General features: G+C 44.0%; 1 protein-coding gene across 13 annotated transcripts in view; it reads right to left on the minus strand.

Moving 5' to 3' along the window:
- Positions 1-20,269: 20,269 nt before the first annotated feature.
- TENM3 (teneurin transmembrane protein 3) overlaps positions 20,270-27,716 on the minus strand; it is a 2,356,642-nt gene continuing 2,349,195 nt past the window's right edge. For all 13 annotated transcript variants that reach the window (XM_090036139.1, XM_090036135.1, XM_090036141.1 and 10 more), the window contains one exon: positions 20,270-23,825. In XM_090036139.1, the coding sequence (XP_089892265.1) occupies positions 23,070-23,825 (756 nt within the window). In that variant the 3' untranslated portion in view covers positions 20,270-23,069. The remainder of the gene's footprint in view (positions 23,826-27,716) is intronic.

A 27,716-nucleotide genomic window follows, 5' to 3' on the forward strand; every position in this document is an offset into this window, starting at 1 on the left:
ATGTCATTGGAGAGAATTCTCTCTGCCTTGTAAGAATGGCAACAGGAATCATCCTATGTAGTTTTCAGTGCTGAACATTAATGCCTAGCAGAGAATAATGCAAAGTATCTGAATTTCTCATGCACATACAGGTTTCTTCTGCCCACCTGACTGCACAGGTTTGAAACTACAGATAACAAAGGACTTCACTTTCTAACATGGGCAGTTAATGATTCTCACAAGCACAGAAACCTCCTTCTGCACTGGATAGGAGTGGCTAGGGCTTCCAATTCTTCATGGGGACGTAGTATGTTTTAAAAAGAATAATTTTCAGAGAGGACAATTCCAGTGAAGTGAATAATGCTTTCCAAGACTCAAAGCCACTGAGCAGTATGTCCTTAGCTGCAGAGACCATAATGTTCAATGTTTTATTTGAATTATTAAAATGCAATCCTGTACAATAATCATTACTGCACAGCTTCAGAAACATTTACCAGAGATGCGGTCCTGGCAGAGTAAGTACTAGTGACTTTAATGGATAGTTGCTGCAATAGGGAAGAAGGGGAACCTGCACTTCAGACTGATCTGTGCTCTCCACAGCAGCAAACAACATTGATTCTAATATTGATTCCATACAGAAATTTTTTGCTTTATATTTTAGAAATAATCCCCAGCCCGCTCTCAACAGATCAGATGTCACTTCACTTTCCTGTACTTGAAATAACACTGAAAGCAGGTTGTTGACAGCTTCAGGCTTCTGCATAGTCAGCACTATAAGAGAGCGGCATAGACACGAGCAAAAGTCAAATGGTCTCCCAGGAGCTCCAACCCATTAAAACAATTGCTATGGGAGCAAGAGAACTATAAACATCTGCAGTATGTCTCCTCAGCATATGGCAGTGCCTTTCAGTCCATCTCCTTCTGGAGACAGGTCTGTGCTGTATGATTGCACCCAGATGTGAACTTTCACTTAGTTCAAAGATTTTTACACAGCCCAGGATTGAAACAGGGCAGTTGCAGAGTATAGGATCCAGATTAACACATCCTCTGACTTGACTGTGTTCTTACAAAGTGGTGTGGCATGGGCGCCCCCCTGCTTGGAATTACCACTCTGAAAGCCTTCAATGCCCTCATGGAGCTGGTATCCTCTTTTTTTTTACAGGGACTGATTTCTGTGAAGAAATGCACCTAATAGAGAAATACGTTAATATGCAGAAAATATTTTCCTGCTGGGTCAGTGAAAGTGATTAATTACTAACAAAAATACAATTCAAAGCCTGTCTTGTGTGAAAGGATGGGTCAGTTCCTTGCCACTTCCTCCCTACATTGCTACATGAGCGGTATTTCGCTACATTGCTGTTTTGGACAAATACAAAAATGTCTGGGTTCTTGTATTTCTGTTTTAATGAGGCACATTAGCAACTCAGATGACATTACTTATGAACCTCAGCCTAATGCAGAGAAAACAACACGTTTAACATGTAAATGTTTCGTGAATGGCTAAACAGTTATTCGTTGCTTTGACATCCTTCACTTAGAGCTCTAGAATTTTGTGAGCTGGGCAGCTGGCAGCAATAAACAGGTAAACAACCTGTTTTTTAGGATATATTTAGAATATATATCTATATATATATTAGCAAATGCCACATGGATAATCTTGCTTCAGCGATAAACATGTTTGAAAGGGTAAAGTAGGCTGGGAACAATTGACTTGTTACTTAACCGTAATTAAAGCTATTTTAGGAGACGAGATGAATATGAAGATGTCACAGAAGCTTGATAGTTTGGGAAAGGTAAATCATGAAATGTTCAATTTATGTGTACCTGTGTGCTTGCTCATTACAATCAAGAATAAACAAGATCTCATTAGCAATGGCTCCATTCTTCTTAAGTCTGTGCTTAAAATGTTTTTGGCAGAGGGAATGAGCGCCAAATGACATCAGAAACACAGGCACAGAAATAGAAGTTGTAACTTTCCCAATTCCTGCTGTTTATGCTTCCATGCACAACACCAGAAGTAGCATTACACAAAATGTTTCCAACTCAGTTACATACATTCTCTTTCTCTTCAAAACTACTCTGCCACACATTCTGAGTCTTGAGCACCATTACTGCAATGCAAGGAGAGATTGTGAGTAATGGAGATTGGGGAATGTTTTTCATAATGTTTGAGCATATGGAAGAATCAGAAGGACTTACAATGCAGATTTGCTGTCAAGTGTTACACTTTAAATACTAATGAAAGGTACCATTCGTCTGGATTGGGGGTGGTGGTGGGGGGAATGTGACCAGATTTGTGTGTTTCCTGGAAAGGAAAACGGAGAAGAGTATTCAATGTGGGTATTTAGAGAAGCGATAGGACAATTTTAAGGGTAGCATTGGGGTACCTTTTCTTCATGCATTTATTTGTAAGAGGGTGTGGAAGAGGAGCCTTTGTGGATGGACAAGATAATAAGTGGGGTTATCAGATGATACCTGCAATTTTGGGAGCGGGAATGTATGGTGATCAATCGCCCATTTTAAAGCTGCATCTCCAGTACTGGAATTCCTCAAGGCAAAAGCGGTTAGTAATGTTCCTCTTCGCAATACATTGAAAGATTGCTATCATGTCATCTTGCCTTCATCATAATGCTAACAAGATCTCATCCTTTCAATCTTTCCTTACAGATCATGTTTTCTAGAACTGTTGTCATTTTTATAACTCCTCTGGACTGTTTCTAATTGGTCCAAATGTCTTTTGAAGTGTGTGACCCAAAACTGGACATAGTGTGCCAGCTGAGACTTTATCAGTGCTAAGTAGAGTGGAAGGATTATTTCACATATCTAACATGTACGTAAACAACAATCTTATTTTTGCATCCTGGTATGATCGCCATGACTTTGACATAGGTTCAGTTTGCCATCTGTTATAACTGGACATATTTTTTTCTGCAGAATGGGTGCCTACTTAGTTGTCATTCCCCGTTTTTGTAATTGTTTGATTGATTTATTCCTACCTAAGTGCAGTGTTTTGCACTTGGCCTTATTGAATTGATCCTATTTATTTCTCCAGTTTGTCAGCATAATTTTGAATTCTAATACTGTCTTCCAAATTGCTTGCAACCTTTTGCAGTTAGCTATCACCTGCAAATTTAATAAAGGGTTTTTTTCTTTAGTTCACTACCAAGTCATTAATGAAGGTAATATATAGCACCAGATCCAGAACAGACTTCTGCAGAAATGTATTCGATACATCTTTCTAACTTGAGAGAAAGCTATTGGTAACTACTTTTTGAGGCCAATATTTGGACACACATCTTACAGTAATTTCCTCTGGACTTGGGCTGTCCAACTTCTTAGCAGCTGGAGGCTACACCAGAAGGGTCCACATGCTGTGGGGCATCCACATCAGGATGGGCCATGAGCCTTCTGGATAATCCCTTGCTGCACTGGGCACAGGGGTCCTTCCCATCTCCCACTGCACTGGGTGGGCTTTTCATTGCCACTGCACTGGGCATGGGGGTACAAGAAGCAGAAAGAGAAGGAGACCAAAGCCTCTGGCTGCTGCTGCTACAATTGGAGCGATGGGAGGAGCAGTGGCTGGTTGGAAGACCAGAGGCCCTTGCAAGCTGCATATGGCACATGGTCCTTCAGTTGGGCAGTTCTGCTCAAGACAATGTATCCCTGGCTTCTTTAAGATGTTGCATGAGAGAGTATCAGAAGCTCTACTTAAATGAAGATGTACCCTATTTACTGTTTCTCCCCTATCCACAAGACCTGCTACCCATTCTAAAAGGAAATTAGGATTCTGTGATGTGACCTGTTTGCGGCAAATCCATGTTGGCTGTTTGTTTATTGTTGTGCTATTTTCTAGGTACTTAGAAATTGATTGAAAATTTGTTCCAGTATTTTTCAGGGAATTGAAGTTAGGATAACTGGTCTACATCTCCTTTAAAAAACAACAACAACAAACAAAATAAAACAAGTACCATGTTTGCTCTTTCCCCATCTTCTGGAAATGTTGCCAGATAATTTTCTGCTACTTAAAGTCGTAGCCTAGTTGAGCCACGTTCCTGCTGTCTTTTTTTCCTGCAGCATATTACTATAATACTTCTTAGCGCCCAGAAGACAAAAAGCTCAGGAGATTAAAACCTGCTTTTAAATTTAAACAACATAAAAGGAAGGAAACTCTTTTCCATAGCTATTTCTACACTGTGGGGAGATTAAGAGAAAAGTCAAGAGGAGGTTCAGGGGTTCCTCTGTACAGTTGAGTCTTTTCTTTCCTCTATATTTTATTTTCCTATGTTATTGTGGGTTGTAGCATTTGAAAAGACAATAACAAAAATAGGCAACATAAATTTATGAAATCTGTTGTAATCTGATTTAAAGGTGTTCAGAAAAAGAGGTTTACAATATTTTAATTAAGCAGATTTAAAACCCAGTTGTAGTTCAGCCAGTGTAAATTCAGACTGCTTCACAGGGTTAAGGGCAGGACACGGAAGAGCGTGACTCTCACATTGAGAGTCATGAATGGGGGCTAGCTGCAGGAAGGTCCAACTCTGATGGAGGAGAAAGGAGGCCTTGCCCTTGCAGTCTTCTGGCACAGCAGTCACTACTGGTGTGGGGGATTGCAAAAGGTAGTGGTTGAGCTCCCTGCATGAATAGTGCAAAGCCTGCAAGGACTGTTTGTGTTAAGTTGTATTGATTGCTTTGTGTATAATTTAATAAAGTTGAAGCTGGCTTTCTTTCCTTTCTCCCAGCCCTGCAGCGCATCTGTCCTCATTGGAGTGTTCCCATGGCAATTGTGGGTTGGGTTTTTATTAGTTTGATTTACTCAATAAATAAATAGCAAAATAAAACAGGATAATTATCCAACAATGAATAGCTACCATTTAAACACAGTGAAAACTGCACTAGAGGCCACTGGCAACAGGCAACATTTTTAGTTTAAAAGTAGCACAGAGATTTCCAGTACGATTTGGTCTGACCTTTTATTGGACCTCCCTCCATTAGGTGTCAGCCACTTGCTTAGACATGCTTCACTGTATATGCAGTGCCTCTAAATACTTTGATTCTTACATAAATATCTTTACTTTTCCTTTTTAAACAGTGGTGTCACTAAGTCTAGCAATTCATGCAAATCAAAACCTGGTTGGAATATTTTTACTTAAATTTGGGGCAGAGGGGAGGCCCACAAAATGGAGTCTTCTTCTAACTATCTCTGTTCTCTCAGTAACCGCTCTCTAGGAACGTAGAGTCAGGTTGTCTTGTGCCTTAGCCAGTGTCGCTGCACCGTTTCCTGGTTTTGTGGAAAACTTTCAGAACTATAGTGGTACATCCCTTACAGGAGTTGTAAGCAGTGCATTGAGGCAAGATGCGTAGGGCAGTCTCCTTTGCCATGCATCTGAAGCACTCTGCAAGACTGTCTGTAACAAAGATTAGGACCCAGAATGCTTACTGCACCTGAGGAGTGCTTCGGAGAGCTTTATGCACAGGCAACACATAGGGGAGGCATGGGGGGGGCACATACCCCACCTCCCCGAGATTGGCCTTCACTGGCCAGTGCTGCCCCTGAGACTGGCACCAGCACTTCCAGTTTTGCTGCCAGTGCTGGTGCTCCCTCAGACTCTGGAGGCACTAGTCGCCCATGGTGCTAAGGCTAAGTACAGACAGTCAAAAACACCGAGACTGAATTGATTCAATCTCTGCCTAGACTGAACTAATTAGAAGGTGAACTGATGTTCACTTTTCAAACCTGAAAGGCAGCCAGACCCCTGCAGTGGCCCATACCAGAAGCGAAGCGGGGTGCTAGAGCATGCCTCCCAGCCTAATGGCCACAGCAGAGAGCCAGGAAACAGCAATTCCCCCAGCCATGTCCCATCTTCAGCCTCCAGCCAGCTGAGGAAGGAGCATGGGTGGGGGAAACCTCCCACCAGACCCCCAGCCAGAGTCTCCCTGGTGCTGGGAAAGGGTGGAGCGGAAGCTCCCAGTAGAGGCCATTATTTTCCCCTCCACTCCCTTCTGAGCTGGTCCACTGGCTGAGGAGTCAGCATGGTCAGGTGATTGCCCTGACTCCTGGCCTCAGCACGGGGAATAAAGCCCCCATTGTACCCTGGCTGCCAGCTGTAGGGAAGCTTGATCACCTGGCCATGGCCCCTTTTTGGCCAGAAGGCTGGCTGAAGAGAGACTGGGAAATTAAATGGCCCCCACTCCAGGCTTCCCCCCATGCCAGGCACAGCCTTGCTGGGGGTCCAGAGCCGGGGTGGCGGCCCTCTGTCCTCCCCCACACACTCCCCCTCAGCTGGCCTGCCAGCCTGGGACGGGCCATGGCTGGGTGATCACCTTGGCTTCCCGGCTGCTGGAAAGCCTGGGCAGGGAGAGCAAAGCCCCCACTGCAATCTGGGAGCTGAGCTGATTGCCCAGCCATGCCCCCTCCCTGTGGGGAGGGATGGAGGGATGGGAAATGCACCCCCAGCTCCAGACCCCCAGTTGGGCTGTGCCCAGCCTGCAGTGGGGGTTTATTTCCACCCAGCTGGGAGCCAGGCCAACACCCCTGCAGAGGAGGTGGCAGGGCCAAGGGCTCCGGGCAAACTGGGCTGCCTGGGATCTTACAGCTGGGGGTGGTGCTTCCCTACTCTGCTGGAGCAGGGAGCGTAGCCCAGGGCTGCACAGCATCCTGGGATGCTGGAGAGCTGCGAGTTAAGTTGCATCAGGAAGGGGTCTGGGACAGAAGTTCCATAAACTGGTTTGACCTAAATCAGTTAAGGCTGATACTACATCCAACCAGTTTGAGTCATTTTGCACTTAACTTCTTTTCTGTTACAGGTCTAAACCCGTTCTGATCACTTAAACCAGTTTATGTGTGACTTCTCTCCCAAGCGTAAAGAGGAGAGGCTGCACATATGGCTCTTCATTTAATGGTGATAAAATTGGCTGTTTTCTCAAGTGTTTCGCTTAAGCCCTGAGGGCTGATCTAGCATAGGCTAGCTGGCTGCTACCAGTCCCCCAAACTCTCCAGTAGCTTGCAGATACCAGGGCACTTAGGAGTCTTGGCCATGCTCTTCATGGCAGGAGAGACTGCAGGAATGCTTCACAGGCCAGCTCTGTTTCCTTTGACTATTCAGCACGTTCCTAATCAAAATGTACTATACAAAATGCACCCAGTAGTGTTCAAGCAGCAAGCTGAGGCAGGCTTTAATCAGAAGTTGATGCTGGTTTTTTGCAATTTGAAAATCGTTTTCTCTAGAGGAACACAACATAAGTACAAAACTTCCTAAGAGCTTTTACCAAATGGCTGGAACTGAGTACAGAAGGCTTCTAAGTACCTATTCAGGCCATGGTTTTAGGGTTAAGCCAAAGGCAGCTGTAAAATGAGGAAGCTCTTTATATAACATAACAAAACAAAGACCAGCCCTATAGATCCTGATTCATATCTTGTTTATGTGGAGCTATACTGGCATTTACCCTCTAGCATTCATGTTAATGCCAGTTACTGCAGATTTATTCCAATGTAAGTGAGATCAGAATTGGGACAATAATGTCTATGCCTTGCTGTAGGGATAATTATGAAGGGAGTATTCTGTTATGGCAGCATGGTCCAAGGATTAGAGCAGTAGGACTTGGGAGGTCCTCCTTTGGCTCTGATTGGTGTCATACATTCCCTTGCAACAGTTGCAGATCTTTGGAATTTAGTGACCTACTGAAGTTATCATGTATTAGGATAAACCTTGCCTGAAAGAGAACAGCTTTGCAAGGCCACAAATGTATTTCACATGTGCTAAACTACTTGAACATGCATGTGCTTGTGCTTTAACTTCACTTAAGAAGTGTTAAGTTGAACATATGACACCACCCTCTGATTCTGACCTGCTATCAGCTACAAATCACTTTACCACTCTGCCTCAGTGTCCCTAAAATTGGAATAATAATACTTGTCTTTGTAAAGTGATCGAAATTTGAGTTATGAAGTGCTATCAAAGAGCTACATATTACTGTAAACTTCTATTTTTTTTCCCTGTGGTGCTGTATGTTACAGCACCTGTGCCTGTAGAAGGTTGGTCGGGCTTCCCTTACAAACCTGTAGCTTCTGCTTTGTGGTGAAAGGAGAGCTGTGAGCAGTAAGCTAACACAACAGCCCTACCATGATTTCAGTCAGCAGACTTTTTGCTCAGTACTGGCTCAAGACAGTTCTGCTAGAGACATTGCAGCCTGAATCAAAAGAGATGCTAGGAACAGGGGAAGAGTTTCAAGAGTAAGAACAGAGAGAGAGTATTTTATGACTAAAAGGAGGAGGACATACCCAGTTCCTAGATGGCTGCTTTCAAAGCTCTAAGGTGCTAATAAGCATTACGTGTCTGTGGTGACTGGATTAGCAAGAGCTCAGAATGTCTGCTTTTAACAAAAACACAGTAATTAAGGACACGATACCTAGGAGCAAAAAAAGCAGGAATTTCTCTACATAGTTTTTTTCCCCCACTACAACTATTTGACTTGGGTGTGATTTATTGCTTTGTTTTGCTTTAGGTTGGAAGCAATACCACTACAGTCCCTTAGGTAAGTAGCTGCAGGTATGTTGATTTAAAGGTGTGTTTATTACTTCAGTGGGAATAGCTGAACTGGTACAAGAGGAACAGATGCTATACTAGAGGGATTGCATTGCTTAAACCGATGGTGTTAGACTCGCCTGCTCCTCCCTCCTCCTCCCCTTTCCCAACTGAATCTGGACCACAGGGCTACTTGCAGACTAGACCTGGACATGGCAGTAGAAGTGGGGTTAATGTGGATGATGACGTGCATCACCAATGGGACGCCATCTGAGGATTTCAGTGGCAGCCCCCATCCATGCTTACCCCATGAATTCCCAGTCCCTCTAGGGCTAGGGACAAAAGTTACACACAAACAGGTTAAGTGATCATAAACTGGTTTAAACCTATAACAGAACAGAAGGTCAGTGCACGTAAGTCAAAATGGCTGAAATTGGTTTAAGATAAACCTGGTTGAATGTAGTATCAGACTTAACTGATTTGGGTGAAACCAGTTTATGAAACTTCTGTCCCAGACCCCTTCCTGGTTCAGGTTAAATCACAACCCCCTCAACAAACCCCGGCTGGGGTCTGGAGTCAGGGAGGGAGTTAAACTTCCCTCCCCCACCCCAAAGTACAGAGCTGCCCCACTCTGCTAAAAACTTCCTGCTGGCTATGACTGTGGACTACAAATCCCAGAGGCACCTGGAAGCGAGAAGACAAAGTGATGAGCAACCCTGCAGACTTCTACTACTATGAGTCTGGACTGTAAGTCTCAGAGGTCTCAAGGGCAGCAGGAAGAAGCAGCACACCCACAGCCCATGCTGGCTAGCCGTGCACCCCCCAGCTTCTGGTCTGAGCCACTGCAGGCATGTGGCTGCATTTCCTGAATCAAAAGTGAATGTCTGTCCAGTTGTTTGTCAGTTTAATCTCTGCAGTTTAGATTAACCTGTAAAGGCTGAATCAATTCAGCCTCAGGCTTTTTGACTGTCTATACTTAGCCTAGGAACTCCCATGGGCCAGATCTATATCTCCAGGCTGCATATTTTGACACCTCTGGTATACTGGTGTAGTTGTATGACCCCCATGTATCTTTTGTATGTATAGAAGTCCTTATTTGAGACAGTGTAGCTCAAATTGGTGTCCCAGTGGCCTTGTTGCTAGGTGTGACTGGATGTGGCGTGTAGGCTGGGAGGTCTAGGCTCACAAGTGTGTGTGAAGTGTTAATGGTCAGCTTGGTGCTTTCCTTTGTCGGTCTTTGTCACAACCTTGGCATTTTGCTGAAATATATTGTGTTTATTTTGACTGCGAAAGGGCCTAAAACTCCAGAACACAAGTGATGCTCCATCCCTGGGGCTTGAGGGTCTTATAAGATGGTAAGAAATGCAAGTTGCACTTATTCTTAGTTTCCATTTAACAATATTGTGTGCCATATGCTTCTAGGGCATTACTGAATTTCTTGGGTGGTTGAAGTCATTTGGCCTCATGCCTTGCAGCGCTGCAGGGGGTGTGTCTTAATAGACCTGAAAGGTCTGACCTGCTGTGTTTTGGTTTTATTTACATTGATGTAACTATCAGTGTGTTTATTAATAAATGACTGAACTGCCACAATTGCAGCTTTCTGCTTGCTAAAGGTCACTGAAAGGACGCTGGCTTCCTAGCATCAGCTGATTTGAAACTGTAAAACTCACACATCACACTCCCCGCTTGCCATTTATACAGCTCTGCCACTTTGCTGAGTTCAGCCAGTGAAACTGGACTGATCAGTTTTATCCAGGTTCTCAGTTGCTAGCTTAGTGATTCTAGGTGCATTTTTTTTTAGTGCTAGATTTTCAGGTGTGCTCTGAGAAATGTAATTCTAATTATAAAAAGGAAAAAAGAAATGTCAAAGCACTTTTGCTTTACATCTCAGGAGAACAAAACTCCATTCTGATAATGGATTAGGCAATATTCCTATATGCTTATATTTATGGATCACTCTCAAATACTAAAACATGAATATTCAGAGAGGAAATCTGTAACAGGGAGATGTTAGATGCTACAGACCTGCTGATCACTGGTTTATTAGTCCAAGCCAGCTGGGAATTTTCTGAAGAATGCATTTTGTTTGGAAAATGTTGATTCAGCAGCTTTTAATAGAAATGCCCTTACCAGGAAAGGATTCTCAAATCTTAACTGGAATTTCTGAAGGGAAGGGTTGTTTGACCCACTCAACTGGGGGAGGGGAGGAGAACAATCAATTAGCCAGTTGATTAGGATACTGATCTAAATATGAGAGACTCGGGTTCAAGTCCTTGCTTTGCCTGAATTAAGATCAGTGCACTGGGTATTTGCATCCTCAGTAAGCACACTAACTACTACTAGCTATGCTGCGTTGGGGCTCTTCTCTTGGAGATGAGTGGCTGTGACACTCAACTTGGATACAGGAAACCAGTGTTCAGTCCCTGCTCTAATGCATATTTAATAATAAGTATAAAGTGGAACAGCTCCAACAGGAGAAAAGGAGAAGAAAGAACTGGCTAATTGCTGGTGTAACGTATGATACTAGAACCCAGAATGTGAGCCACTGCCTCATCTCACCAAGCTATTGAGTGAGGTGTGTGGCTGGTTTTCCACGTTAAGCTTTGAAAGTTCTTGGTTTTGTCTTGATGTGGAAATCATAAACACTTCTGTGGAATAAAACTTCAATGGGATAAGAGAAACAGGGATCCTCCTAGCAATAATTATTATTGATTAATGAAATTGCAGGGCAGGGTCCTCTGTATCAGCTTCTGTACACACAACATACCCCCCTTCCTGCCACACAAGAGTTCCTCCCATGAAAAATGTACTAGTTTTGTACAAGCTCAGGTCTATGCCCCTCATTCACAGATAATTCAGTGACTACGCTTACATGCCTGAGTATGGAGAAAGGGATGCAGATGCTTCTGTCTAAAGAATGGGAAGTATTTTAAACCTCAGCTTAAATAAGAATAAGCTTTTAAACATACAGAGGGCTAATCTCCATCCTCAGGCCTCAGCCTCTCTGTTCTTGGGTACAGGGAAGCTCCTGGTAGTTGGGGCTGTTGACAGTTACTGTTGGTAGCAGGTATTTTGACTGGAGCTCATTGCTAATTATTGCTTTAGTAGACAACAGCTGTTCAGATGCAGCTCAGCTTCCTTTTTGCTTTGAAAAGATTACAGTGCCCAAACTGCAGACTGGTATTATTGAAAAGAAGGAAAAAAAATGTTATAATCATTTCACTCCCCTACTGCTACAGATTTTATGGGCCTTGTAGTGCACTGTTATGTCAGGCATATTAATTGCCAGTGAGTCGATGTTAAGCAAATGAAACAGCCTTGTGCAGTGTTTGGGCACTTGGTTATAGACAGTTTAACAGCAGTCTTCTGGAGAGACTAGGCATTAGTCTTTAGATTATTTTTTCAACATTGGAGGAAGAGCTCTTTCAAAGTAGCTATAAAATGAAGTATTGCTGCAATGCAATAGCTGTAATAAGCTATTAGATGCATTGCAAAGCATGAGGTCAAAGGCAGGGGGATCCTCCAGCCACCCAAGAAGTGTAATGGCAACTAATTAGTGCAACTCCTTCAAAGTCTTGTTGCTGTTGTAGTGGGAGGAGGAGGAGGAGGAGGAACACTGTCAGTGCCTGCCCTTTAGCTGAAGGACTTGGTGGTATTAGCAGAGGGTAAAGGCCTGACCCAGCAGAGTACTGAATGTCACTGATGTGCTTCTGCTGATAAAAAAAAACAAAACAAACCAGTCCGTGCTGCTGCTGGGCTTCTGCTTTCCTAGCAAGAATCAAGATTTATTGGGATATCTGCCCTGATTCACAGAGGAGTGTATTTACAAAGCAGCCTTTCAGCAGAGGGCACCCAAATATTTGTGGCATCTAAACTGATACTGGGTCACCTCTCCTGTGTCTACCGAGAGATGTTTCCAGCTGACTGAACAATCTGCCCAAAGTGGTGACGGACTTACTTTTAAGGCTCATCTTGACATCTCATCTGTCAGGGCTAGTTGGAGCTCCTGGCTGCAGAATTAGTTCCAACTGGAAGAATAGCAGACAGCTGGGCTGTTACACCGCATCCAAAGGAGCTCCTCTGTACCCAGTGAAGTTTACTGAAACTGGCTGAAAAGGGATGACTCCTTTGGCTAGTGGCTGCCCTTTAGCCATTGTAGGAGCAGTGGCAGCACCACTATTTTTTACTAAGTGTTACTGCCTTGGTAGGCTGGCATCAAATATGCCCATTCAGAACCTGACTGTTGTTGGGGAACCAGCATCATCCACAGAGCAGTGGGAAATGAAACCTGCCACACCTGCTAAGTGCCTCATGGGGCTGATGGTTGGGATTCAAGAGACCTACAGGTTACCAGTTCAACTACAGCTCAGGGTAGGAAATGTGGGGTTAAAAGGTATTATCTGAGTTAAACCAAAGCTAGGTTCATTTCCCGTCCAGCTCCTCTGTAAATGCCTTTTCTCACTCGGGTGCTGAACTCTGTTGCTCAGTGACAACAAGCAGCCTGGTGGTTTCAATCCCACAGCTTCTGGGAGAAACCTAAGAGCTGACTGTCTGGGGAAGGACAATTGATTTTGCCATTTCAAGCCAGAAGCACGTTAGCGGGGCTGGCTAGGGAAGCTGCCCGTACTGTACCCTGGCCGTGAATAGAAGACATCAGGTTTTATCTGATCCAGCATCATTTTTCATGTGAGCATTTAAAATTAAAATGCCACTCTGGATCTGCAGTTGGCGTTGGCCATTCAGATTTTCTATCACCTTCTTCTCTGCAGGGCTGCTGGTATTAAATGTTAAAGAGACACACTGGGGGAGTTTAAAAAGCAGTGGGAGGTGTTGGTGCTGGGTCTACTACACTCAGCTGACCAGAAAACAATTCTTGGCAGCAAGTCCCATTTTGATCTGCCAGGCGAAAGGAACAGTGTTTGACAAAGTTTCTGCTTGAGGTGAAGGGAAATCTTAAGGGAGTGATTTTTTTGCAAGGCCCAGGCATCAGTGAGCTAGAGCATGAAGCAGCAGTAATAGCCTTTATTTGCGAAACTCTGTGGGCAGTGTTAAGCTGTTAAAACAGAGGATAATTAGAATCCTTCAAACAATGGAGAAACGAGGCTGACTTGGTACTAACAGTTCCCTTTGAGTTTCCTTCCCAGCTCTTCCTCGTCACTAGGGGGTGCTAGAGTCACGTTTGTGTTGCTGGAGATGAGGGCCGCATTTGTAATACCACAGTGGTGCTGGAGATGAGCTGTACGGTTTTATGGTGCAAAAACTTGTTTATGATTTCAGAAAGGAATATATTAATCATGTAGCCACTGTGCATTACATGCACTGCACGCATACAGCTCGGCTCATGCGCAGTACACAAGCCACAGGTTTGCTACAGGTTATCGCACGCATGCTGTTGGCTGCAGCGTAGGTGCCTACAGATGAGCGGCCTGATCCTGCATTCCTGGCACAAGCCTAGCTCTCACTGTCTTCGGTGGCAGTCGCGTGCGCACGATCAGGCCCTGAGAAATCTGAGCTAGTAGCAGGTCCCCAGCCAGGCTACGCATATTGCAAATGGAGAGCGCTCTGTCCTGATAGGGGCAGGAGTAAGTAAGAGAGAGAGAGACATTCGGGAACGGTTTTGCATTTCCCATCCTTCCTGTTAGCTGGACTTTTTGAATGGGAAACAGTCACCCAAGTCTTTCTTTGAATCCCAGCAGCAGCAGCTGAAAGAAATCACTTCATTTTTCCCCCCATACATTTCCAGCCTACCTGCTGAGACACAGATCCAACTCTGTGTGTATGGGGAGAGGGCGGGGGTGGAGGGGGTGCCTGGAGCTTGCACTAAAATGGTGTCACCGGGCAAATAATGGTACATTTGGGTCTGGGGCTGGCAGTATATTTTAATTCCCTTCCGTTCATACTCTGAGCTCTTGTGGGAAGCAGAATAAACTCATAGCGACTGGCTTGCTTTCTACTTAAAGGCAGGCAAACTAGGCTACCGAGGAATGCATCCCCTGTGTAAGCAGCATTTCCTAGCAGTGCTGCAGAAACCATCCTTTCTGTTTGTGCCAAATAGTGACTGAATATTATCCCACCTTCAGTGAGGCTGACGGAGCATGAAACACCTGGGAAGGAGAGCGGAGAGTCAATAATTGAGGGCAATGTGTGCTCAGGGCAAAGTGCACTGGCTGTTGGTACAGGAGGTAAAGGAAATTTCCAAAGCATTGCTAGGATTCCTTGGAGACATACATGTGAGCAGAGGGAAGCAGGAGCTCTCTCTTTAAGATTTTAATGTCTTTTAGAGGTTTCTTAATAGAAAATTATGCCTCTGCGATGGAATTCTATTGGATAGTTTAAAGTACTACAGAATGGGGCTATGTACAGTCTTAAAGGCTTGGGGGGGGTTTTAGAGTTATTTCTACAGATTGAAGCCAAAAATATTCCTGGTTAAGATCTATGAGAATTTTTTCCCAGTAGGGTGGGGGAAAACAATATCTTCCAGGGATTTCTAGAAAAAGCTCCCCGTCTTAAACATACTCTATATACCGCATCGTATATGGACAGAAAGACTTCTCAGGTCACCTGCGACTAATTGCCACCCAGTTACCCTGGGAATGAAGCCCCAAATCTGCATGTGGCCTAGGTGGCACGTCAACAAAGAGCTTCTAGTTTTTGTGTGAAGAGCTGAAGAGAGGGAGATTCTGCCCCTTCTGTTGCTGGTTTGATCCAGGGGTTAATCACACTCCCTCCTGCCAATTAGTGCAGGACTTCTAATATGTCAGGATGTGGTTTTGGCCTCCTCCCATTGGCTTTTGTGATGCCTTTTTCTGTTAGCTGGAAGAGGCTTTTAGTTAGAGCCTTGTTACACCTCACGCTGAGCCGTACAAATGTTGATAGGTGCTAGTGCTAGCTCAAGTTTGGAGCAGTCACACTTCAGGCCAGAGGAGTAGAAAATCTGCCTCCACCAATTCCAGACTTCCACTGTGCCCTGCAGGACATCCCCCCATTCTCCTACCAGCTCCCCCCATCACCCCACCTACTTGTGGCTGCCCGTGCTGTCTGTCCCAGGGCAGCAGGCATGGAAAGTTTCACCTGCCTGCCTGGCCTGCTCCAACCCCACCCCCGCTGCTTTTCTGTGGGCTGAGGCTGCCCAGAGAGCAGCACTGGTGGCTGGGAAGGCAGGTTAACCCTTCCCTGCCTACTCCCCAGGACAGACAGCACAGATACCCACAAGTAAGTTGCCGGGGGCAGGGGAGCAGTGAGTGGGGCTCTTGGGTACTGGGAAGGGTGGAGGGGGGCCAGTGGGCCTGACCTGTTTCAGCTGGAAGGGGAAGGGTGGGGTGAGGTGTCTACATTAAGCCTGGGACGGAGTAACTTTGAGCCGCATAACAAGTCCTTAAAACTAGCTTTATGTGTTTAACGTGCAGACAATTTTAGCTACTCATGGTAATTGTCACGTCTCAATCTTTCATGCATTTGAGCTCTGAATTCCTCACTGTATGGCATTTTTTCTCCTGCACTCAAACCATTTTGTGGCTTTTCCCGTATTATAGCCAGTTTTTTCAGTATCCTTATAAAATGTGGACACCTTTACCATACAGAATATTCATTTCACCGATGCGATACATGCTGGTAAAATTGCTTCCTTGCTTCTCTGTGCTACACCTCTTTATACATCTAAGGGTTCATTAGATCATTTTTCATAGCAGTGCGGTAGAGTCTTATATCTAGAGTCAATTGCCCCTAAATCCTTCACAGAGTCACTACTTGCCAGGATAAAGGTGAAATCCATGGTAGGGATGACCTGCATTTCTTGTTTCAAAGGCTAGGGATGGGTGGGGGGGTGCACGGAGGGGCACAAGCAGAGATCAGAGCTGCTGTGGATTGCATGGGGCAGGCAGCAGCACCAGGGCTTGGAGGGGGCCATAACCCCTTTAATCCCCCCCCCCCCAGTGCCGCTGCTTGCCTCACAGTCTGCAGCAGCTCTGACTGCCCTGCAGCAGGCCCCCGCACCCCTTGGGAAGGGGCTCATGCTCTGTGACGGGCTGCAGCCACCATCAGGGTGCTCCCTGCTCACTGCTCCAGGGGCGGGGCCACATGCCAGCCAGTAGGGCCATTTATGTGATGGGCCCCCCCCATGCCGGGAGGAGGCTTGCTCCCCAGACACCACGATGGGCTGCTGCCCCATCAGGGTCCTGCCCCTTCGCCACTCCAGCGGCAGAATCAGCGGCTCAGGCAGAGTCCCTTTATGCTAGGCGGGAGGGAGATGGGTTATTCCACCTGCTCTCTGGCATCTGACAGAGCGGGCAGCAGGGGGCTTATCCTACTACTTGCCCCATGCAGGCAGCAAGCAGTGGCAGTGGTCGGGGCAGGCAGACTCTGCTGTGATCCCCTGGGGCAGAGGGGAGCATAACTCCTCTCCCTGCCGCCCCCCCCCCCCGCTTAAGGGGCCATGCTGGCTGACATCTGGCTGCAACCCCACTACTGCAGCAGCAAGGAGGGAGTGCCCAGCAGACCCTGGATCGGGGCCATGGGAGGGGGATAATTCAACCCCCTCCCTGGCCAGTTCACTCCAGGCCTCTGCCCAGAGCTGGCCATGACCCTGCTGCTGGTGCAACCAGTGGAGAAATGCTGGTGGGACAGGGGAGGGAAGGGGGGAAATTAACTTCTTCCCTGCTCCCTTCCATGGCCAGCGTTTAGCCAGGCCCTCACCTGTCCCTGCTCTGGCTGGGGAGCAGAGGGGCAGGGCCAGCCCTGCTCTGCTAGAACAGAGAGGATGCTGGGAGACTCTGGTTTAACTTATACCAGGAAGGGGTCTTGGACAGAAGTTGCATAAACTGATTTGACCCAAATCAGTTAAGTTTGATATTACATTCAAACAGGTTTATATCAAACCGTGTCTGGCCATTTTGAAGCTGGTTTATGTGCACTGAAGTTATGTTCTGTTACAGGTTTAAACCAGTTTTTGATCGCTTAAACCAGTTTATGTGTAATATCTATCCCTAGCCCTTACATGTAACTTGGTATTTTGATACAGTCAAATCCATGTTGTTTGAATAGGCTAAGCTTACTGAGCAGTCCAGGTTTCTGTGTGATTGTCCTTTCCTCATTATTCTTTTCCATTGACAACCTTTACCAGCTGCTCTTTACTTTTAGAGTAATAATGAAATGCTGACTAGCATGCCCCACTGGAAAACCCACTCTACACTGATGATTCCTCATTGCAGATCTTAGTCTATTGTGTGCTCTGAGATTGTATGGTGTCCATTTTTTAAACTGTAAATGTCATGTGGCATTACGTGAAAGTGTACTACCTCTATGCTGCAAATTTGTAATCTCCAAGCACAACATCAGGTTTGTTTGTCAAAATCTATTTTCCATAAATCTTACTGACTGGCATTAGTTATACTCCGACCTTTTAATTCTTTGTCAATTGAATTAATTATCATCTTTTTCCATGATTTTGTCCTGGATAGCTCCTAGTATGCTACCATTCTCGTGAATGTTGGTGCATTCTTGAAGACAGACCTACCAGGAAACATTTTAAAGCTGTGATGTAATAGCTAGATGCAACCAAACCAGCTTTTCCCCTTGCAGCCTAATTCTTGGCTTCTGAAACTTTTTCTTCCCTTCTGACTCCCAGAAGGATTTATTAAGATTGCTTTGTGGAACCCATTAACGCTAAACTGCATAATTATGTTACTGTGAGCTTTGAATCAGTTCACAGTAATTTTTCTATCCAGGACTCTAGGAACTGATATTCCTCCATGACAGAATTTTAAGTTGGTAAATGAAAAGGTTTACTCAATTTACCTAAAAAGTTATGAGTAATTAATAACAAGAGACCACTACTTGCAAAAGCACTGAACGGTAATAAAAGGGATGTGAAAAGAGCTGACTCTTCTAATAAGCTACAGTGGAATTTGAAAACAGCAGAGACGCTAGCAAAACCAATTTGTTTGCTAGCAACCTACACATAAGCCTGTTGTGCATTTACTTAAAAAGTAGGGTGACCTGAGTGACTGTCGCTTGGGCCTGGTTTGCAATATGTTTTTGCCACCACAATGTTTATTAGGGCTTTTTTAGTCAGTAATATACAAGTACTTGACTTTCCCTCCAAACTCCCAGTGGATCCTCTCCTGGCAGGGCTTGGGACTGTGTGTACTTGTGAAGCTGAAAAATCAGGCCATGGCTTCTACAGAAGATGAATGAAGCCTAGCACAACCAAGATTAAACCTAGGGCAAGACTTACGCAGCACTGTTGTCCTTGCTCTGCAGGGTTGTATTCTTGCACGTAAGCATATTAGAACTACTTGGAACAAAAAGTAGAGCCAGCATAGCACTGCAGCCAAGACTGCCTGAGTCTCAGCCTCAATGTGTCAGACAGGACTTAAGGTGTTTTATATCATCTGATTAGCAGATGGAGTCAAGAAACAAACCATTGTTAGGGGCTGTACCAATAGACTCTGTTTTCTAGCACATTGTGAGCTGTCTCCCTGCAATTTAGAAGAATAAAAGCTAAAATGTGCACATTTTGTAGCCTAACTTGAGGTGCCCACATCCATATTTAGAAGAGAGCTGGTAAGATCTGTGCTAGAGCTCAGCATACTGCACTGGAACGCGATTCACTTAAACACAGGCACTTGCATTTGTAAATCTTGGCCTTGACTTTTCACCTGTTTTGTCTTCTGTGGTTATAGTCCTTTATTACCCTGGCAGGATTGCTTGCTACTTAATTTTCTCTCCTGCCTTCAGTGGAATGGAGACTAAACAGAGGAGCTTATTTTAAAGAATGGTCAGTTTGCTAAAAATCCTCCAGAAAGACACAATCTGATATCGAGCAGACACATCAAATACATCTCTGACTGTGTCTATTTTACCTGAGATGGGTTTAAATTGGGTTTAAGACTGCAGTCAAAGATTTAATTTATTTTTTGAAAGGGGAAACAGTTGATTCTATTTCCCAGCAAGAACAGTTTTTGTAATACTAATTTATACAGCATGTTTCTTTCTGCATTCAAAGCCATCACTTTACATGTGGCTTTGAATGACTGCAGCAGTAACCTGCATGCTCTTTTCCTTGACGAATGCAAATCTCTCTCCCCTACTGGTTGTGAAAATACGAAGTCCTGTACCAGGAAACAGGCCACAGTTAGCCAAGCACAGTGACCTGATTCCTGTTGGATCAACATGTTATCAACGTGAGGTTGTCGCTACAAAGCAAGTGTGGTGAAGTCTGCCTGTTCTAACTAAAATCAAAATGTTCTCCTGACATGCACTGCTGCTGAAATCAGTACTTTCTAGGCATTGGGTCTAAATGCAGATTGAAGCAAACGCAGTATATATATGTGTATGTGGAGGGAAGAGAAAGCAGTGGATAGTAGAGTTATTTTTGCCAAACTGCTTATGTTTAATCAAATACTTTTAATCTTATTTTACCCGCTCAGGATAACAAGACAGATAACAGTTCTGAAGTAACCCTAGATAGTGCATTGTGTAGATGTGGGTGTGGTTTTTCCCCTTCCTCTTATTTATGTAAGACTTAACTTTGTAAGGTGTGTTTAATGTTTTCTCTAAAGTAGGCCACTAGAGAGATCCCATGGAGTAATTTGCTTTGCTGAGTTAGCAGACCGGGCCATTGGATGGGAAAAAAGAGATATTACCAACTGTGTAGCAGATGAATCGATAGGAGGGCAACTGGATCGCTTTGCATCTTCATGTACAAACAGCAAAGAAATAACCCAGCTGCAGTGTCTGACACACACATTTAAAAAACAAATATAAACACGCACACATTGGGTTGGCTTTTATTGGAAAGCCCAGATGCAATCTATAGTAATCAATTTGTGGAAAATTCAGGACACATATAAAGTTAAGAAGGCAAATTAAAATAACAATACAAATCAGACAAAATTTACATCTCAAAATATAATGAAAGCATTTTGAATGTCATTGCCTAAAATACTTTGAATCTCATTTTCCCCCCCTGTAAGCTGCTTCTTTTAATTATACATTTTTTTCTCCTTTAAAAAGATCTTTTGTTTACATGTTCCCCAAGGTTAGTATTTCCTGCAGGAGCATGTCCAGATCACAAGTCTTTTTAGGAAGAAATAGGCTCATTATACCTACTAACAAGGCCACTAATTGGCTTGATTTGACTTTATCTAAAATGATCACCAACAGATACTGTAATTTGTTGTTTATTGGTGCCTTAACAAAGGAGAAGGAACTAGTACACGTCAAGTAGACGATATATTTCCATTTTGACATGTTGTACAAGCTTTTTCATATTCAAACAGAACAGAAACATTTGACATAATTTAGAATATGAGCCTATTTCAACAGAGCACTTATAGCATGCTAAATACAGTGCTGTGGAAGTCACCTAACAGAACCGCAAACACCTAGCATTTTACAGTTTTTAAAATGTAAAACAATGACACTTCTCTGGGGTTTGATGCATCAGTTCCTAATTTTAGGGCCTTCAAGACTTCCAGGGCAAAAAATATGAACTAATCTGTGCTTTCATTCTAACAAAAGATCAGCATTCTATGATACGTGTAATTAGTTCTGTATGCTCTACCAAATACACACATACAGTAATAGCACGGATACTGTAGATTCAGTAACTAGTTGGCCAGGAGAGATTCAAATCCATTTATCAAACAATCCTAATGTGCAATTTAGCATATGTAATACTATAGAATCTCAGTATACAAAGCAGTTAGAAAACTATTTTTATTACATCCACTCGAACTGTTCATATTTAAGACTTGTTCACTTACTATAGCTTGTCATAATTATACATGGATAGAAATACGGTGTATGTTTCAAGGAACATCAAAAAATCAAATTCGTCTTAAAAATATTTTTTTTGTGACTGAATTTAGTGCTCATGAAAGTAAAGCACTAATCGTGGTTTCAGCCGAGAAACAGCACAGGTACAGTTGGTTCTGTGCATGATTTCTGCATGGAGCTGGGTACCCATCTCAAGCCTGCCCTGTAACAAATTTACTGGGCCTTAATTTGGCATGCTCTGCTCCAGACAGGGTAGTGGTTTTGTGATACAGGGTAAGTACTAGGAGAAGACCTTCATCTCCACCCCAGTTCCTGTTCAGTTGATCATAGTAATGAGACTTGAATATGAAACTGAAGGCCAGGGTATGAACCTGCAGAATGGCTCTAAGAGCAACGCTGTAGCATCTGATCAGGTGCTGCTCTTGCCTCACTCATGAAATAATACATTTAAAAGAGCTGTTTATACAGAAGACAAAGTTGATAGAACTGGATGAGACTATATTGTATCATCTTCTTCTACATACATTTGCCAAGCACCTGAGACACTATTCTCTCCATTCTAAGCCCACATTTAAAAAACCCAAACAACAGAAAACCCACTCGGTATGAATCAGTACCCATTTATTACATTAGGGCCAGGAAAAGACAAGGAAAACCCAATCTATTTGTTTTCCATCATAATAAACGAGTCTTATTTGGTTACTGTGCCTTCTAGGAGTGACTGATGAAGTGGCACTGGCTTGGGTGACAGGAAAGGGAGGGGAGGGCGATGTTGTCTTATTAGCCAGCCGCTTGGGAGTATTCCTTCTTATCAGCAGAGTGATAGAAAGATGCACAGTTTTAAACCTAATACAAAAATATTAACACTTCTGGACATTAGTCATACACTGTTATATCTCTACAATATAATCTTTTATACTGTACAGCTATAACATAAAAGGTGCAATTCCTTTTTTAAAAAAATCACACACAGCACATTTTTATCATTTTATTTTTAAGTATAAACTTTTTTAAACACTTTACATAAATTAACTCCTCTGAGACTAATATTTGATGTACAGTAAATTGTAATTCATATAAAAATCCATAAACAACTTGTCTCACATAATTTACAAAAAAATCAGGGTTTCCTTTGCTTATCTGTAACAAGGATTCTACTTGCCATTTTCCCCCCCCAAGGCAAACCATGTTAGCATTGTAAAATCCATTATTAAATTCCCACGGTAGCATAAGTCACTTGTGCCAATGTCCTTTTAGAAAGCAGCACAGTTTAAAGCAGTTGGGTTGTCTATAAACAGTAATTTTTGCCCCACATTGTAAAATTAACAGATATATACCACATCCTATGCAGAGAAAGAGGAAGAGAGAGAAAGAAAGAGAGACTACTTCTTTTAAGCAAAGGTCAACAATTCAGTAATATTTGGAAACACTGTATGGATCTGTATCATAGTTAAATACAGTGCCTCAAAGGAACAGTCAGCCTGTTGTAAAATCTTTAGGCCTTTTTAATACTTTTCAGTCCAATGTGAGTGCAGCGATATGCATATGTAAACATATTCTTTAAAGCAGATCACCTTTTAAGGTCATTCAGAAAAAAAAGTTTTCAGCAATATCATTCTTCTGGAAGGCGCTCTCTTCACTGTAGAGTCTCTTCAGATTGTGCTACAGAAAAATCTGAGCAAAGGTGTAAGTTTAGGCTCAAGTAGTAATGCAGCAAAACAGTTTGGTCTCCCTTTTAGAAGACACTGGTACACAGTTAGTCTCTTTGGCAGCCTTGGCAAAGCCAGTGTGTTACCTCTTTCCTATCTCACTTTGTCTAAGGAACTGTATATTGTTAGCGCTGTCTGCTAATTCGGGGTATTGCTCCACAGAGAGTACATAGTACCCATCATATCCTTGTACCTTTCCAGCACTTAGTAACTGCCTCTTTTCCCCCTCTGTCCATAACCTGGCACCTTCCTCTCCATCTCTTACTCTTTGTTGTTCTCTGGCCCAGGCACTGGACAGCGCTCTTTGTCTAGCCTGCTCCAGTATGCGCGCCTTCTCTTCGTCAAGTGTCATACCATAGCGCACGTGAAGAGCTAGCGCGCCATACTGCATTTCAACGTCAGCAAACCTACGAGTCCTGCCGTTCACCACAGTGGTGGATTGGGAAACGGTGACATTGATGCCATTTTCCAGGGCTTTCCGCCCACTCGTCAGCCTCAGCGTGCCTAGGTCACTCTCTGGTGAGGTTGTCTTGATGAAATAGTGAGTGTCCTTTCCCTCAATTGTGAAATGCAAGTTCTCTAGGTAGTAGGCATTGTTTAGAACAGCTGCCACTTTTATGCAGTCCTCATTTGCAATATTGAGAACATTAGTCTGCACTTTGCCTTGATTGACAGCCAGCATGACCCCTTTCCCAATTAGGGACTTCACTGTCGCAAACCACAGCCATGACTTCTCCCCGCTTGATTTCCGTCTGCTGATCTGAACTTCTGCCATCTTTCCTAGAGACAGAAAAGCCTTGGCTTGTCTTGCCACTTGTTGTTGCACTCCAGAAATTGGCTGAAAACAAGAACAGACAGAAGTTTTTAAAAGCCATCTGTAGCCCCTAGATACCAAACAAGCTTTCTTGGTATATTGCCCGTGGTTCACAATAGGATATGCCATAACTGACAGTGCCAAAGAGTTAATTAAAACTACTGCTTGTTCCATTGAGTTACAAAGGCTATTTTGCTTTATAATGTTCAATGTGTGTTGCTGGATTTTCTTTTCTTTTTCTCCTTACACGACTCCCCCCTTTAATTATTAATGGTATTATAGAAAAGTGACTTTTTGCTAGTAACATTTAACACAGGAAAGAGCTACCTAAATACTAACTAAAATCATCCTTGGGACATCTTTTATAATCTTTTTCCCCCATTTTTCAGATGAAGGATTAGAGGCAATGCTATGGAAAACAGTGTGCATTAGAACAGGGATTAGACAAGAGAAGATCTTGGTTTCTCAATTCTGTCCTTACACTGCTGGACCACCTCTTTCACTGCAGGTCACAATCCTGATTCTGGAGGGGGAGAGTAGGGGCGTGTGTGGGGCAAGGTAGGGTAGGGGGTGAGGCGTAGAGATGATGCAAATGCAATTTTCAGTCTGTGCATCGCGTCCCAGCCATTTCTTTTGTAGGTCAACCCATACTGTGAAACGGAAAAAGCATAGAGCCTATAATGAGCATGTAGGTACACAGCCCTCAATCGATGTTTTCAGGTAATCTCATCTCTCTGCTTGGCATCTGATGAAGTGAGCTGTTGTCCATGAAATCTTCTGCATCCGTGATTCAGTTAGTCCACCAGGTGCAACCCTATCCTGACTTCTGCTTAAAATGATGCTGTAACTAGCCTATTCACTCTAAAGTAAATCAATGCAAAGGGCAGTATATGACTACTATGAATGTCTTGCTAAATAAGAGTTTTTCAAGAGAGCTGTAGGACTTTTACAGGTTTTATCTCCTATTCGAATGAGCCCTGCCTCTGCCAGAATAGGAGAGGAAACGCACCAGGCAGCAATGAGTCTTGAAGGTATACAGCAGTGAGACTGTATTGCTCCCTACAGCTGATGGGTCATGGGAAGAAAGGATTAGGACTACACTCAATTGCCAAATTATTGTAGCTGCTGGTAAAGGAAGGGGAGGGGCAGACCTCTGAATGGTTTATCCAGTGTTTTCTCCCTTCTGAAGCCAACGCCAATTCCCTTGTTTGGGCTCTGATCTCCTCTGCAGTCTGTCTCACTCGCACTTTGCCTTCATTTCCTTCTCTGACAAATGGGGATAATATTTTAGAAGAGATGTATTCAAGGATTAGTTACTATTTAGCTCTTTCCCACATTAAACATTACCAGCACAATTTTTTTTTGGGGTGGGGGGGAAGGGGGAGAGAGGGTGAAGAGAGAAAGTGTTTGTGACCTTCTGTAGCACTACTCCAGGGAACTATGCGTCACGCTGAACCCTTCTGCCATCCCTGAGAATAGGGGATTCTTTTCTGACACCACCTCAAATGGAGAAAGAAGTGGGCAGGCACGCCTGTGGCACTAATCTTGTTCCCCTGCTTTAGCCTTACAGACTACACATGCACTGAATCTATACTGTGCTCAGGATACACCGCCATAAAGGTCGCTTTGCCCAGTCACTTCTACCCTGGAAATGAGACCAAGGCACAGGCCTGAGTGTGTTCCCTACCGCTGCTCAGAGAATCTGTCTCAGCATGGTTACGGGTGTGTGTTCAGCGCCACACTCAGGTGGCTGCCTGGTCTCATTTCTGTGACTTTGTGTGTGCCGAGCAGGTGTGGCTGGGTAGGCAGGCTTCATGGTGAGGCTCCTGGATATGCCACAGAGGTTTAGCTGATCCAACTCCTGGTGTTCAGACTTGGGCTGCTTCTGGCGCCAGCTATGGCACATCCTCACAATTTGCCCTCATCATTTCCTTGCATTGATCATCTTTGCTTGAAGGAAGAGCGGTGACCCTGACACACCCTGCCTGGTCTGCCTCCTTTTTCTTTTGTCACCTCAGTTCTGTTCCTGCCCTTGCCTCCTTCTGCTCTCTGTTCGCATGTTATTTATGGCACTCGCTCTTTGATGGATTGTTCTATTAATGACAAGGTTCCTTCACCCTTCCATAGATGTCCTTTTTCTTTTATATTTGAAGTCTAAATAAATGATCCCTCGCAACCCTTTGCCACCTATTCATCTTCCCTCTCTCTCTGTCCAAGACTGTAACAGTTTCTGCAAAGGTCTAACAGACAGGTGGGGGATGGGAAGCTCAGCCACCTCCTTCCTTGGACATTCTTTGGGGTTTTTTTGTCCCCATCTAGCTTTGGGTTGAGCTCTCTGATCCTAAACTTCAGTGTAATTCAAGCCCCTTTTAAGTAACCCTCTGATCCTAAGTCCTGTCCTTCCTTACTCATCCTACCCTTCCTCGCTCTCTACCTCTCCCCTTCGGTCTCATCTCTCTCCACTTAAGCACCTTCTCTTTTGCATTTGGGCAGGTTGCTACTTCTATTCTGAAAAGGATCCTCCTTTAACACACGTCCCTCCTTCCCTCACTCAGTGGTGTTTTATTTCCCTTTGTGTGCCCAAACAGCAGCTTTGTAGCCACGCAGGTGTCATCTTTGGCACTGAAACACAGGTTGTAATTTTATTGCCCCTGCAGATGCAAACTGAATCAAGAGGCTATGAATGTTGTGTGTGTGTCTCTCTCTCTAAGTGTTAGTCTGAGAAAATTTTGGTGGGGGTGGGGGAAAGAGGAGGGAAACGGGAGTGCAGCCCTCTCATATTTTAGTCCGAATGGGGAAGCAGTTGGGGCACAAAGTAGGAAACCCAGGTTCGAGGCCCTGCCTTGCCCAGAGGTTTGAACTTGCATCCCTCTGCCCCTTGTGTTTAGCTAAGCATTAGATAACATGTTCTGAGAGGAAGATACAATGCTAGGACCCAGGGAGTCCTCCTATCCAGGGTAGTATCTGACTCACAGACTATTAATCCTGTAGCTTGTTTTATTCCTTGTGGCCCCACACATCTTCCTTTCTTGGCTGCTAAAGGGACCGACTTCAAAGGTGCACTGGAGAAGGGTCTGGCTAATACCACAGGCTATACTAAAAAGTTGGAGAGGTGTAAATTCAAACCCCACTGAGGTGAAGGGAAAGTCTCCCAGCTTCCAGTCAAATGCCTGAATCACTCCGCTAATTTGGCTTAAATGCAGGAGGGTCCTATTTTTGTCTGTCATACTGTAATATCCAGTTTTCTGGCCCCTTAAAACTGGATATTACAGTATGACATCAGACCCAAATCTTCTACCGCTCAGGAGTGCCCTTTCCACTAAACCCTCCATCTTGCCTTCACTCCTCCATCCCCAACTTCAAGTAACAAATGATCCAATTATCAGCAGATAAAAACTTACTTTCCTACAACTCAGCTTATCGCAGAACCTCCCTCACGCCCTGTGGTCAGATCTATGATTCATTCTGCAATATTCTTATTCTCATTTTAAGGATCTGCACAACCGTCCTTGCCTACATCTCCTTCCTTCTCTCCCATCATGCCCTGCCTTGCCCTGTAGGGTTTAACAACTCTTTTCTTTCTGTTTTCTTGTTTGGATCTTCTTCGTGCCTGTCACGACACTATTTCCAAGTTACAGATATGTTTTCATTCCACTATGCGCTCCTGTACTCTGGACTTACTTATGTCTCTGCTTTCCTTCAACATTTTTTAGAATGTATCTGATTCACTTCCCGTATAACATAACTCAGAAAGTTATATCCTTTATACCACGCCTCCCCCCACCATTCCTTTTGTCTGCTTTTGTAATTTTATTCTGCCAAATGAGATTGCAAACTCTACAGGGTCATGATCTTGGGAAGTGCAGAGCAAAACCCTGACCCTGTATAAATATTTATTAACAATAATGACAAACT

Source organism: Crocodylus siamensis, chromosome 2, assembly GCF_052110815.1.
Source record: "Crocodylus siamensis isolate JL-2025a chromosome 2, ASM5211081v1, whole genome shotgun sequence".
Classification (NCBI taxonomy): Eukaryota; Metazoa; Chordata; order Crocodylia; family Crocodylidae; genus Crocodylus; species Crocodylus siamensis.